The sequence below is a fragment of the Lytechinus pictus genome, chromosome 6 (genome assembly GCF_037042905.1).
Source record: "Lytechinus pictus isolate F3 Inbred chromosome 6, Lp3.0, whole genome shotgun sequence".
Classification (NCBI taxonomy): Eukaryota; Metazoa; Echinodermata; class Echinoidea; order Temnopleuroida; family Toxopneustidae; genus Lytechinus; species Lytechinus pictus.
The window spans coordinates 13,941,858-13,956,759 of NC_087250.1; the positions used below are offsets into that span (position 1 = coordinate 13,941,858).

Consider the following 14,902-nt stretch of genomic DNA (forward strand, 5'->3'; position numbering starts at 1 on the left):
TCTGCAACAACAATGTAGATGTGTGCCGTCCATGCTTTAATGTCCTCACACAATCTGCAACAACAATGTAGATGTGTGCTCTCAATGCTTTAATGTCCTCACACAGTCTGCAACAATATGTGCATGTGTGCTGCCAACCCCATAATGTCCTCACACAGTCTGCAACGACAATGTAGATGTATGCTGTCCATGCCTTAATGTCCTCACACAATCTGCAACAACAATGTAGATGTGTGCTCTCAATGCTTTAATGTCCTCACTCAATCTGCAACAACAATGTAGATGTGTGCTCTCCATGCTTTAATGTCCTCACACAGTCTGCAACAACAATGTAGATGTGTGCTGCCAACCCTGTAATGTCCTCACATAGTCATCTCCATATTGGAATTAATAACAATGTATAATTTCCACCTGCATTGTCGCAATGCATGAAATGATGCTTTCATGGTCCTCACTTTGTAATAAGGGGAATAATGTCCTCACTTTGGAATGAAATCGATGAGTTATTGGAGAGCAAAGATTTGTAGGGTCCTCAGTTTGTAACAGTTCATTAGTAATGATGTTAAAGGCAAAACAAAAAATAAGGGGCTCGCTTTGTAACAAAGTTGACAAGTTATGATGGCGAGAGCAAAGCTTTCAAGGTCCTCACTTTGGTATGAAGTTGCTGTAACAGGGAAATCAAAGCTTATTAGGTCCTCACTTTAGTTGGGAAGTTATAATGGGGAGTCAAAGCTTAGGGCCTCAGTTTGTAACAAAGGTGATAGGTAATAATGGGGAAAGCAAAGATTTTTAGGTCCTGACTTTTTGTAACCATTGATAAGTTAACCCTATCTAGGCCGGGGGTGGGGCCTCCGAGGCCCCCCCTCAACAAGTCGCGCGATATTTTCACCGCACAAATTTTTTTGACCGCGCTACTTGCTGACTTTTTACTTTCAAGTCTTGCGCAACTTTTGAGACCAATTTTGTGTCACCCGGGTACGCGGTTCCAAAATTACTCAACGTTATGTAAGTTCATGTCAGACCAAAAATTGCTCAAAAACGTGATTTCGTGTACAAAGTCAATGTAAATTGTGTTTTCAACCAAAAATCATTTTGCTGGTCTAAATGTATGTATTTTATTCTGTTTATGATCTTAGAAGAGTCCCCAACGAATTTCATTGAAAAAACAATGAAAAACAAAGGGTCAAAAAAACAGAGAAATACATAAGAAATTGCAAAAAACAATATAATACATAAGAAATTGATCTGATATCACAATTTATTTCATGAAAACTTGCTGAGAACACCACAAAGAGTTTCTATGCCAAAAATTAGAACATTTGGAGCTTTATTTATGGAGTTATAGGAAAAAGTATTATTTCGCATACTAATTACGCGTAAATTAGCATAATTACTTAATAACAATTCGCATGAAATAAATTACTATACAATTTTGTAGATTATATCTCAGGCAACCTGCGTGCCAATTTTCGGAGCAGTCGACATCTCAAGGGGGCCTGGGAGGCCTCCCCCCCGGCCATATGAACTCCCAAAATACCCCGGCCTAGATAGGGTTAAGATGGGGAGAGCAAAGTTTTTACATCCTCAGTTTTTATTATCAACAATAATAATTTGTGATTGTGGAGATGGAGCAGATATTGATTTGGGTGACTTTGTGTAACTCTGTGAAAGACATTCAAATGCTTGTGGCATGCATTTATAGGTAACTTTGCCTAAGTCAGATCTCTTTGGACCATGGAAATTTGCTTTAGGGAAAACTTTACATGTAGAAGGATAAATAACACATGTTTGGCATAATCTGGTGTAGAAAATTGCTTCAACTGATCGAATGTTCGACTCATGGAAAAGATGGACTCGTGCAACTTTTCTACGATTGATTACATTGAATATTGTGTACAATCAAATCATGTACACATAACATAGATCTCAACAATTGACAGATGGGAAGATCTTACAATAGATTTTAACATTTTTCTGCTTCAGAAATTAATTGAAATGTCCCAGAATACATTGTTGTAATTAGGTCCCCGTAACTTCAAGCTCAACAACGGCTCGAACAGCAGATTTATGATTCATATTGAGAGTTTCCTGGCTTGGAAAGTAATTCCAACGTCATGGAATGCGTTGTTGTAACCAGGGCCCTATAACTTCTAGGGCCATGGTTACAACAATGCTAAACAAGAAAGGTGGGTGGATTTTAAGATATATTTTTATATTTTTCTGCTTTAGAAAGTAATTAAATGATATGGTTTATCTAGCACACTTACTATCCTCATTAGATCAAGGCAATGCAATTATTATCAGGCTTACATTTGATAAAATTCAAATCACAGCGTATGCAAATATATTCACATGATTAAATCATGAAAAAAATTTGGTACATTGTGACTACCAGTATATATTAAAGGACAAGTCCACCCTTACAAAAAGCTGATTTGAATAAAAAGAGAAAAATCCACCAAGCATAACACTGGAAATTTCATCAAAATCGGATGTAAAATAAGAAAGTTATGACATTTTAAAGATTCGCTTAATTTCATAAAACAGTTATATGCACATCCTGGTCGGTATGCAAATGAGGCGACTGATGACATCATCCACTCACTATTTCTTTTGTATTTTATTATGTGAAATATGAAATATTCTAATTTTCTCCTGATTGTCAAGTGAATCAACGATTAATTCCTCACTAAATATGTGGAATTAGCATTGTTTAATACTATATGGTTCAGTCAAGTTGGTCCTTATTGTCAAATCTGTAAAAAATGAAATAATGTATAATTCAAACAATAAAAAAAAGAAATAGTGAGTGATACACATCATCGACTGTCTCATTTGCATATCACTAAGTTGTGCATATATCACAGTTTTGTGAAATCAATATTTTTCTGGGGTTGACTTGACCTTTAATACAAGGGAATATTGATCCTAAATTATTACAAAATGTTATTGTTTTATGATCTGTTTTAATCACAGTACTGTTATTGCATGTATACTCTATGTATCTGCTGCTTTGAATTTTTATTACTCTATTTTGCTGCCAAATGTAATGCAATACTTCACCTTTAATTCTACAGCACTGCAAACAAATATAGAAGCTTAAAGCTTTTTTTTTTCATTCTTTTTACAATTTCTTGGTTATTTTGCAATTTCTAAATGAAATTCTTATATTTGTTTATTTTGACCTACTTGCAGTGTTTTTAAAAAATCAAATATCTTAACTTCTATTTCATTTATGTAATCATCATAATTGCTATGCTATTTCAGATAGATAATGAACAATGCTCCTCTTTTGTAAACGTTTATGGATTGAATTATACCTATTTTCTTGGACTATATAATTTGCTTTCAAATAATTGAATGCATCAGTTCTAAAACATGTTAATATTGATATAATTATATGAAAAGAGGGTCGTAAATGTTATCAGGGTCCATGTGTTTAATACTAGCATGGTGTACATGTATATAGTAGAGTAAAACAAGCAGTACTCATAGATTTTGATATGCATGTTTACTATTGCTGTTTAATGAATGAGAACTTGTAATTGGTCATGTTAATATATATATACTGAAGATATTTTCACACTGTGGATATCTCGACAGTCTGGCAGTCCACCGCTATGTTCACATGGTTGACTATGTGAATATGTGATTCGCACCGTTGAAATGCTCAAATTCTACAGTGTGAAGAAAGTTTCACACCAGATATCTCGACTGTCCACAGCCATGTTCACATGGTGGATTATGTGAATATGTGATTCACACTGTTGAAATGTTCAAATTCTACATTGTCAAGGTATTTTCACACTGTAGACACCTCAACAGTGTGACTGTCCACAGTCATGTTCACCTGATAGGCTAATATGCAACGTTTCTGTGCAGCCGGCACTGTTTGACTGTGTTGAATGCTCAGATTTAACAGTGTGAAGGGGATTTCACATTGTGTTCCACACTGTGTCATATGCTGTGGCACAGACTGTGGGACACTGTTCTTACCAGTAGGGATATGATGCTATCACATCCCCTCACTTCTCTCTACTACCCTATTACTTAATCCCATGATGATCCCCCACCATCGTCACATGCTCTTCTCCCATTTTCTCCTCCCTCTACCATCACCCCTCCCCCATTGCCTACACCCCACCCCTATTACTGCCACCGCTCCACTTGTTGCCAGCCCACTCCTCTTCCTCTCTCCTTTTCTCATTGCATTCTTCGTCCCCTCATTTTCTCTCTTTCCCTCCTTTTCTCTCCTTTCTCCCTTCCCTTTCTCTTTTCCCCCTTCCCGCCCCTCTCTATCTCTCCCTATATCACTCTTCCATTCTCTTGATCTATTTATTTTCATCTGATGTCCATCTTTATATTAAATGAACCATCAATATCATGTCTATTAATAGGTAATATACATATAATATACCATGCGGGTGTGTATACATGTATATATGAATTTGCAGTTAATGATATAATGTAGAACCTTATGATGAAGAAATGTTGTTCAACTCTGTTGAATAGTATTTAGAAACAGAGGTTATGCAGTAAGGAATACTGTCATACTCTTTAAAGTAGTGTGATGCATAAAACCAGAATATTAATTTGATGCAATGAATAGATTTATCAGCCCGTTATGCTAGTTTTTATGTAGTCAAACCAAAATATTGATTTGACATCAAACAGATTTATCAACCCGTTATGCTAGTTTTTATTGATTTTGACGTCAAATAGATTTATTGACCTATTATGCTAGTTTTTATATAGTTAAAGCAGAATTTCGATTTGACATCAAACAGATTTATTGACCTCTTTTATGCTAGTTTTTATGTAGTCAAAGCAGAATATTGATTTGACGTCAAACAGATTTATCGACCTATTATGCTAGTTTTTATATAGTCAAAGCAGAATAGCGATTTGACGTCAAACAGATTTATTGACCTATTATGCTAGTTTTTATAGTCGAAGCAAAATATCGATTTGACATCAAACAGATTTATTGACCTCTTTTATGCTAGTTTTTATGTAGTCAAAGCAGAATATCGATTTGACGTCAAACAGATCTTTCGACCTATTATGCGAGTTTTATGTAGTCAAACAGATTTATTGACCTATTATGCGAGTTTTATGTAGTCGTCAAGGCAAATATATTTATTTGACATAAAGATTTATTGATCTGTTATACTAGTTTTCATACCATATTCAAACCACAAGGGTAGATGCTGTCAGTAAATACATTATCCAACCTGCTATGCTTGTTCCTATGCAGTTATCAAACCAGAATATTAATTTGACCTCAATGAATACATTTATCAACTCTTGGTAACTTATATTCAATAATCAAACCAGAAAAGTTGCTGTCTGTGAATAAATTTTTTCAACCTACTACTATGCTTGTTCTTATATAGTCACCAAACCAGAATATTGATTGCCATCTATCAAAATATCTATCAGCATACAATTTTTTTTATGCGGGCATATTATACCCCCTCCGCCCTCTCCCCATCAATTTGGCAAGAAGCAAACTGTTAGCAGTATGATTTTATGCATTTTTTTCTGTATAAAAACATAAATTGAATGGCCATATATAGTTTTTTGTGTGCATTTGCAAGATGTATTGCATGATTTAAAGCCGATACATACCAGTAACCTTTATAGTATCATCTCGAGACCTCAACTGCTCAAACCTGGCCAGATTCATTACCCATACTGCAACATTCTAAGAAGTGTAGTCTTGTAATATAAACCCACTTGAACGATAACATACTAATTCACTATTCAATACATTCATACCACAATAATAAATTATGTGACCAAGTAGCTGAAAAAGTTCTTTCTCGCAAAATTTTATTTTTTCATATTTATGTACAAATAAAATCATAGGCTATAAACTTATCATCTGTATTAGTAATAGCTATCTCAACAGGTATGTATTAAGACTAGCTATTCATAACACAGTCAGTGAGAACCTACAAACGCTTTTGGTCAGTTGGCTCCCCTTAAAGGGAAACTAGTAAGCGTAACAGGGTAGCTTTTCATAAACGGTTTTTTTGCAGGTTGTCAGATCTGACAACTTTCCTTGATTTCGATAGAATGACAGGCGCTGGCACTATGGTAACTGTCGGATAAAACGGGACTTGTCGGACAAAACGTCCGTCAAGTCCTTTCATGAAACTAGCATAATAGGGAGATACTTCTTTAGATCTTGTACATAAGGTTTTCTACGTTCTCTGAGTCCGGGCGCCAGTGTATAGAATGTATGAATAAGATTTATATGCAGTACAGTTAAATGCTTGTTGATATGGGTCGTGTGTAATGTGGTCATAGATAATTATCGAGTCATATTAAGAATGACTAAAATAAAATGAATATGCAGGAAATACTCGTCACAGTATAGTTGTTTTGTCCTGTGTTTATGCATGTACATATTGATCCACATTCGCAAAGATGGTTTTGATGTGATTTGGATGAACGTATGTGGTTTGAAATCATGGTTTGAATGTTTATTAAAGGACAAGTCCACCCCAACAAAAAGTTGATTTGAATGAAAAGAGAAAAATCCAACAAGCATAACACTGAAAATTTCATCAAAATCGGATGAAAAATAAGAAAGTTATGACATTTTGAAGTTTTGCGCAATTTCACAAAACAGTTCCTGGTCGGTATACAAATGAGCAGACTGATGACGTCATCCACTCACTATTTCTTTTGTATTTTATTATATGAAATATTTAAATTTTCTCCTAGTTGTCAAGTGAAACGTTTAATTCCTCCCTGAACATGTAGAATTAGCATTGTTTGATACTATATGGCTCAGTCAAGTTGATCCTTATTGTCAAATCTGCAAAAAAATGAAATATTGTTTGATTTAAACAATAAAAAACAAAAGAAATAGTGATCATCAAGTGTCTCATTTGCATGTCACTGTGTTGTGCATATCACTGTTTTGTGAAAAATAAGCGAAACTTTAAAATGTCATAACTTTCTTATTTTACATCCGATTTTGATGAAATTTTCAGTGTTATGCTAGTTTGATTTTTCTTTATTTATTCAAATCAACATTTTTCTGGGATGGACTTGACCTTTAAATAATAATAAATTAATGATAATAGTAATAGCTGGATTTAAAGGGATGGTCCGGGCTGGAAATATATTTCAATAAATAGAGTATAATTCACAGAGCAAAATGCTGAAAACTTGATCAAATTCGGATAACAAATAAAGTTATTGAATAATCGCTAGAGGGTATTTGTCTCGCAATCTACTTTTTGCGAGAGTGATCACGAATTTCCTAGAAAGCTTGTGAACACTTTGCGAGAGTGATCACGAATTTCCTTGTTGACCACAGTAGATTGCGAGACAAATGAATACCCTCTAGCGATTATTTCAGTCCGCAATAATGAACCTATTTAGTATTAAAGTTATTGAATTTTAAAGATTTGCATTATTCCGGTGAAACACTTCTAGGCATGTCTTTATGAATATTTGTTAGGTGGGCTGGTGATGTCATATCCCCACTTGTTCTTTTGTATTCTATTATATGAAATTAGGTTTATTTAAAATTTCTCTACCAAGAACTAAAACAATTGGATTGATAACTGATTGAGTGCATTAGTTATTTTTACTGCAACTTATTTCATCATAATGGAGACACATCCTTTACACATGTATGAAAAAATGAAACATTTATGATTTCATGTAATATCATAAGAAAAAGGAAAGTGGGAATGTGACATCATCAGCCCACCTAATGAATATTCATGACGATGTGCATATAACTGTTTTCACAAAATATTGATAAACTATAAAATTCAATAACTTTATTTGTTATCCGATTTTGATGAAAATTTAGATATAAACATTTTCAGCCCGGACCATCCCTTTAAAAATACATAATTGAAAGAGGTATGAAGTGAAAATATAGTAGACAGAAATGGTCGGTACTGTTTATATTTCACCTCTGCCATCACTAATTTTCTCTGCTATTTTTGCCTGGCACCGACTTGGCTCCCTCTAAAACTCGAGTCAAAAAAATATCAAAGAAAAAAGAATGGGGCTGCCTTACAGTTTTTTAAAGGGATGGTCCGGGCTGAAAATATTTATATCTTAATACATAGAGTAGAATTCACTGAGCAAAATGCCAAAAAATTTCATCAAAATCGGATAACAAATAATGAAGTTAGTGAAGTTTAAAGTTTAGCAATATTTTGTGAAAACAGTCATCATGAATATTCATTAGGTGGGCTGATGTCACATCCCTACTTTCCGTTTTCTTATGTTATTACATAAAATCATATTTTTTTCATTATTTCATACTTGTGTGAATAATGTCTCCCTTATAATGAAATAAGTTGCAGCAATAAATATCTAATGCCCTGAATCAGTTGTAAATCCAATTTTTCTATTTATTGGAGGAGAAAAATTGAGTAAACCTAATTTCATATAATAAAATACAAAAGAACAAGTGGGGATGTGACATCATCAGCCCACCTAATGAATATTCATGACGACTGTTTTGACAAAATATTGCTAAAAACTTTAATATTCAATAACTTTGTTATTTGTTGTCCGATTTTGAAGAAATTTTCGGTATTTTGCTCAGTGAATTCTACTCTATTCATTAAGCTCTAAATACTTTCAGCCCGGACCATCCCTTTAATGCAATAATTAAGGGGAGACAAATGCTGCCTTTATAGGGTTAGAGTTAGGATTGTAATAAGGTTTTTGGTTCAGAATAATGCCAATATAGGGATTATGATTTATTTATGTTGAGATTAGATTTTATGTTTGGCTGAATGTGCAGATTTTGCCATTACCCCAAATGTGTCAATTCATACACAACCCAAAATGACGATAAAAACGATTGAAAATCATACATCCCTTCATACTTACGTTGTCATTTTATTGTAATGTAAAAAAAAATGAAACACTTCTTTTGATGTATATATATGCAGGAAAACAGTTTAATCATGCATAGCAATTACCTCATACCAGAACCAAGAACAGCGCCCTGTTTTAGAAAAATATGATCAATGCTCTCTAACTATGGTAAACCAGCAGTGTCATTTCAACTATGGTAAGCCAGCAGTGTCACTTCCACTATGGTAAGCCAGAAAATGAAATGACATTCATATAAAAATGTAGAAAACAGAAAGTGAAAGTTTTCTTAAATGGAATTACATATTTTATCTGAATGATAAAAGGTGGGAATCTTACTTATCTATTGTACCAACCATACAGAAATGTTGTTAGCGCTAAAAGAGGCCCTGTTACAATCAATAATGTGGCGGCAAAGCCTAATGTTACATTTTCTTGTGCAATGAAATAAATGTTTTGACCATGTGACTGGGCTCATTGTTAGCGCTGTTAGGCGAACAATGCGCAGCCGGCATTGGATTTCAGCGTACAATCGATGTAGAAATTTATTGGGTTTACTGGAAGGTTCTGCAACATATCATTTACAAACGACTTGCTTTCAAATTGAAATTCATTTCAGAAAACAAATTTTCCTTCTGTAGCAAAAGAAAATTGAACCGTTTTCTAATTACTAATTTTAATTTCAAAAGCAAGTCATTTATCCAAGTGCAGGCATGTTCACATTGGGAAAAAGTTAGAAAAATGGATTAGGACCACTTCTGGTGAGCTAATAAAGTTTAAATCTGAAATCAAAATATTTGGATTTATTGGAAATATAACTGTGCATTCAGTTCTATTTATTTGAAGTATAAAACTGTATATAATTTTATAATGAACAATTCCAGATATCAGTATCATTACTAGATATTCAATAATTAATTATAAAAAATGACAAATACATTGCACAACAAAATTTTAAACAATGCAGAGTTAAAACAGATGGTATAGCTTGAAACATCTCTATCATTTAATTATCAAATACAAAATAACATTTTGTAATACTTGTCAGTCCAGTATTTTAATGTTTCATTTGTTTGCCAAGAATATCCCCATTGAAGGGGGGGGGGGATGTTCAGTGTGTTCATAGTGTTGCACTAAGTGGTCAAAGTGTAAGTGTGTTGCAGAGTGTGTTTAGTGTTCACAGTGTTGCAGTGTGTTTAGTGTCCAAAGTGTAATCGTGTTGACAGTGTTGCACAGTGTATTTAGTGTCCACAGTGTAAGCGTGTTGCAGAGTGTGTTTAGTGTTCACAGTGTAAGCGTGTTGCAGAGTGTGTTCAGTGTTGCACAGTGTGTTTAGTGTCCACAGTGTAAGCACGTTGACAGTGTTGCAGAGTGTGTTCAGTGTTGCACAGTGTGTTTAGTGTCCACAGTGTAAGCGTGTTGACAGTGTTGCAGAGTGTGTACAGTGATCACAGTGTTTTTAGTGTCCACAGTGTTGCAGTGTGTTTAGTGTCCACAGTGCTGCAGTGTGGTCAAAGTGTTGCACTGTGTGGTAAAAGTGCATTCAAGGAACCAATCCTCCCAGGTACCCGAACCTGTCAACCTTCTACAACCCCAAAAAGGTATTCTTATAAGGAAAAAAAGTATTTTTTGACAAAAAAGAGTATATTTAAAAACTTGTCTCAACATAACAATCGCCAGCCTGTTGTAATGAGATCGGCGAAAGAACATGTGAAATGAATCAACTTGAAAACTTGATAATTCACCCTGTTAAACATGTGCTCGTAGGCAAGAATTTACTTGTTCTTTTCATGCAACAAATTACTGGCCCGACAGTGATTTTTACCGGTCTGGGACTGTCGGACTGGCGCTAGTGTGGCGCGCTATGTATAATACATACTCCATGATCAGAAATTATTTTATAAAGTAACAAGTCATACAAAAAAGTATTGGTGTATTTATAGCAAAAAAGAGGAACAAATACTCTAAAAAGGGAACAGTTGGCATGTCTGGGTACCCATTTACTTCCTCTAGGAAGTAAATTAATTAATTTATGTTTTATGAGACAATATTAATAATAGCTGGATCTTATGCAGCACTTTTCCCATAACAGCTCAAACTGCTTTATTGCATATCATTACCCCGGTCATTGGATTAATTTCAATCCCACGTGAAAAGTGCACGATTTCCTTTCACTGGAGGGCATTCCTTGCATTCATCGCAGCCTCATAATGGCGCTGTCAAATTCAAACATACAATAATTTCCTTCAGCGAGATATTTATCCTCATTGTGCTGCACTCAACCCAAGTGAGGTGAATGGGTACCCGGTAGGAAGAAATTCCTTGAATGCCTGAGCGCCTAAGCAGCCCGGGTAAAGCTGGGGTAATAATAATAGCAGGGCCCGCTGTTAAAACAGTTTTCAGAACTGAAGTGGCTTCCCTGGGTAAATATACCTATATTATAGGTTTTCCAGGTCAAATGTCCGCCGTGTCAGAGCAAGTGTCCGATTAGGTAATTCAAATGTCGATAGGGAATTCAAATGTCCCATTAACCAGAATTGTATCCCAATAGATGAATACAATGTCCTTAGGGAAGTCAAATGTCCGCACAATAGAATTCATTTTTTTATACGTAAATCAAATGTCCTAATAGGTAAATAAGATGTCCGTAGGGAATGCAAATATCCGTTCAATAGCAATTGTTACATAATCATGCATGAATTAAGGCATCAAGTCGTACATAGGTAAATCAAATGTCGTTTAGATAATTCAAATGTCCATTTGCTAAATGATGCTGAAAAGAGATTGAAATTTTCTTATAATGTATGACAAATGTACGCATTAAGTATCGAAATTCTGTTCAGTAGTAAAGATTATTCAAACAATAGGGTAAAACCAATTACAATTTGGTTTATTGAAATAAAAAGGGGAAAAAATACTTGATCATTTGTTGAAAGCTTAACAGAAACAAACATGCTTCATACCAAGAGTGTAACATAAATAACATATTTATTTAAAATAATATGCGTTGAAATTGATTGTTATGTCTAAATATTTGTTCTCATCGAACATTGACAATGTAGGCATCACTCTGCTAGTCTTCCATATAGGGTCCAAAACAAGGTAAATAACAAATGATGAAAAAGATATGAAAAAATGAATAATTGTTAATAAAGAAGACAGAACCTTTGTTTGAATTAATTAAGGAATAAGAGGTACTTCTAATAAATCAAGGTTAGTTGCATAATGATGTTTTTTTAAGTACAAGAATTCGAAATACTATCCTGCCTGAGTGAGACTTTTGAAAATGAAAACTTCTTATCGAGCTAGATACACCCTACCCACCCCCTCTAATAAAATCGACTTAAAGTAATTAAAATCCACCCCAGCATTGAAAATTATATCGTCTAAGAGGTTTATCTGAATTACCAAAATATAATTTAAGTGGATTTCTGACAGCACTGCACGTTATGCCTCAGGTAATGCAAATGAGTGTATAAAATGTAACCGTTATGAATTAACATGCATTTTCATGAAGAGATGGTTTAGCATATGGCACAAAAAATAAGGTTGTAGATTTATTCATGATAAAAATACAGACATATTAATAGAAATAATTTTCATTTGTGCCTGCAAGAAGATAAATTACATGTTTGGGATGGGTGAGAGACTGAGGAAATTTATCTATATATAAACTGATACTTAGAAGAATTAAACAATTATTTTTATGAACTTGAATAGGTTTCATAACTTAAGGAACAAACATTTTGACAAATAATGAGTTTTTCATATGAATTATGAAAGTAAATGCCATGTTAAGATTTATATATTCTGGGTTTGAGTAAATCAATGTAAATAATATCCGTAATTTGTCCGTAGATCATGTTGTGTGGCGTTCGATATGTAGTGGAAGGAATACAATTTGGTAAATAAACAACAGAATATGTAAGAAAAATTACATTTTACACCCATAGAGACTATTGAAACCACTATGACATTTGTTTGATTGCCTATAACAAATGAGTAGAGAAGGAAAAGTTGAAAAGGTGGAATGAATGGAAGGAGAAAAGAGCCTGATACAAAAAGGCGCTCAATCTCCACCAAGAAATAAACGGCTCCAAAACAGGTGCGGGGTAGAATGAAAAGGGAAGAAATATATGAATGTGTAAAAAAACTAGAGATGCTCGGCGGGTCACGCAGCCGAGCACATGTATTCCCTGAACCCACCGCATCATCCGTCATTGCCATATATAGAGCTCACACAGAAATTTGACAAATAAATACAATTATCATGGCGACAATGACCCTAGCATGCAGGCCCCCAAGTCCATCTACCATCCAAGTTTGCTTGAAAAGTGACTTACTGTTGCGGAGTTAGGTATCTTAGAGAGTCTTGCATGTAAACTTTAACATTCACTTGAAAATGACCTTCGACCTTACCATGTGACCTCCGACTGCAGCATAACATGCAGGTACCCCAAATCCATCTACCATCCAAGTTTGGTTGAAAAGTGACATATGGTTGCAGAGTTAGGTGTCATAAGAGAGTCTTGCATGTAAACTTTAGCGTTGACCTGAAAATGACCTTTGACCTTACCATGTGACCTCTGACTGCAGCATAACATGCAGGTTCCCCAGGTCCATCTACCATCCAAGTTTGGTTGAAAAGTGACTTACGGTTGCGGAGTTAGGTGTCATAAGAGAGTCTTGCATGTAAACTTTAACGTTGACCTGAAAATTACCTTTGACCTTACCATGTGACCTCGAACTGCAGCATAACATGCAGGTCCCCCAAGTCCATATACCATCCAAGTTTTGTTGAAAAGTGACTTACGGCTGTGGAGTTGTGTCATAAGGTTTGTGACGGACGGACGGGCGACGTTTGGATCCCTCAGTCTCGCCTTCACCTCTGGTGGGTGAGACAAAAACTCTTGTTACCATGGCAACACTGTCTCCGCCCACACCAAAATCAATGGGCGGCTTTGCTTTACCATAATGGACCTTCATGCCACATTAAAAGATGATCGGAGAAGAAATGCAGCTGGTAGAGTGCTCACAAGGACATCTCTGCTATATTTCCACAAAAACTCTTGTTACCATGGCAACGATGTCTCCGCCCACACCAAAATCAATAGGCTTCTTCGCTATACCATACTCAACCTTCATGCCAAATTTGAAGATGATCGGAGAAGAAATGCAGCTGATAGAGCGCTCACAAGGAAATCTCTGCGGCGGACGCGGCGGGACGAGGCCAAATCCATAGTATCCTCCGAACTCTGTTTGGGGGATACAATAAATAAATAAGACAAATACAACATACAGGGCCAAGACCCCCCCCCAAAAAAAACAATAGACAAAAAATGAATAAATCAATAAATAATAATAAGGATAAAATCAAGGAGGTCAGCAAATTTGTGAAATGAGGGGGGAGGGGAATCCCTTGCCTGACAAATGGATAGATCGAGCAGGAAGGGAAAGGGAAAGCTGAGTGACGGAAAGTAAAAAAGCGACAGATGAAAAAATGAAGTTATCATGTTCGAATAATCTTTATTTCAAACCGTGGACAATTGAGATCCCTATACGACATTTGTTTTCCCAAGTGGGATATTACACTCTCTCATTGGTCATTTAGTTCCCTATGTGACTTTTGGTTTCCCTGATCGGATATTTGATATAGCTATATGGACACTTTAAACCTACGTGGACATTTGAACTTCCTAATCGGATATTTGATTTAGCTATGACACTTTGAACCTCCATGGACATTTGAAATCCCTAATCGGACATCCATATTCTTATGCGGACATTTGTTCATGTACACGGACATTTGAAATACCTATATGGACGATTGGTTCCAATCTGCGGACATTTGACCAGGAAAACCTATATCATTATTATAATAAATTTTGCATCCTATCGGGTACCCATTTAGCACCTGGGTCGAGAGTGGCAAAGTGATTAACGCCTTGGCAAAGGACGCTACACTGCGGCGGGATTCGAACACATGACTCTCTGCTTACAAGGCGACAGTCAGAACCACTACGCCATGGCTCTACCT

The 14,902-nt window shown here is 35.3% G+C and overlaps 1 protein-coding gene across 1 annotated transcript in view; it reads right to left on the reverse strand.

Moving 5' to 3' along the window:
• Window positions 1-9,664: 9,664 nt before the first annotated feature.
• Window positions 9,665-14,902, reverse strand: part of LOC129263773 (zinc finger protein 208-like) — a 31,973-nt gene continuing 26,735 nt past the window's right edge. The window contains exon 7 of the mRNA XM_064100964.1: window positions 9,665-14,120. Within this exon, the coding sequence (XP_063957034.1) occupies window positions 14,119-14,120 (2 nt within the window). The 3' untranslated portion in view covers window positions 9,665-14,118. The remainder of the gene's footprint in view (window positions 14,121-14,902) is intronic.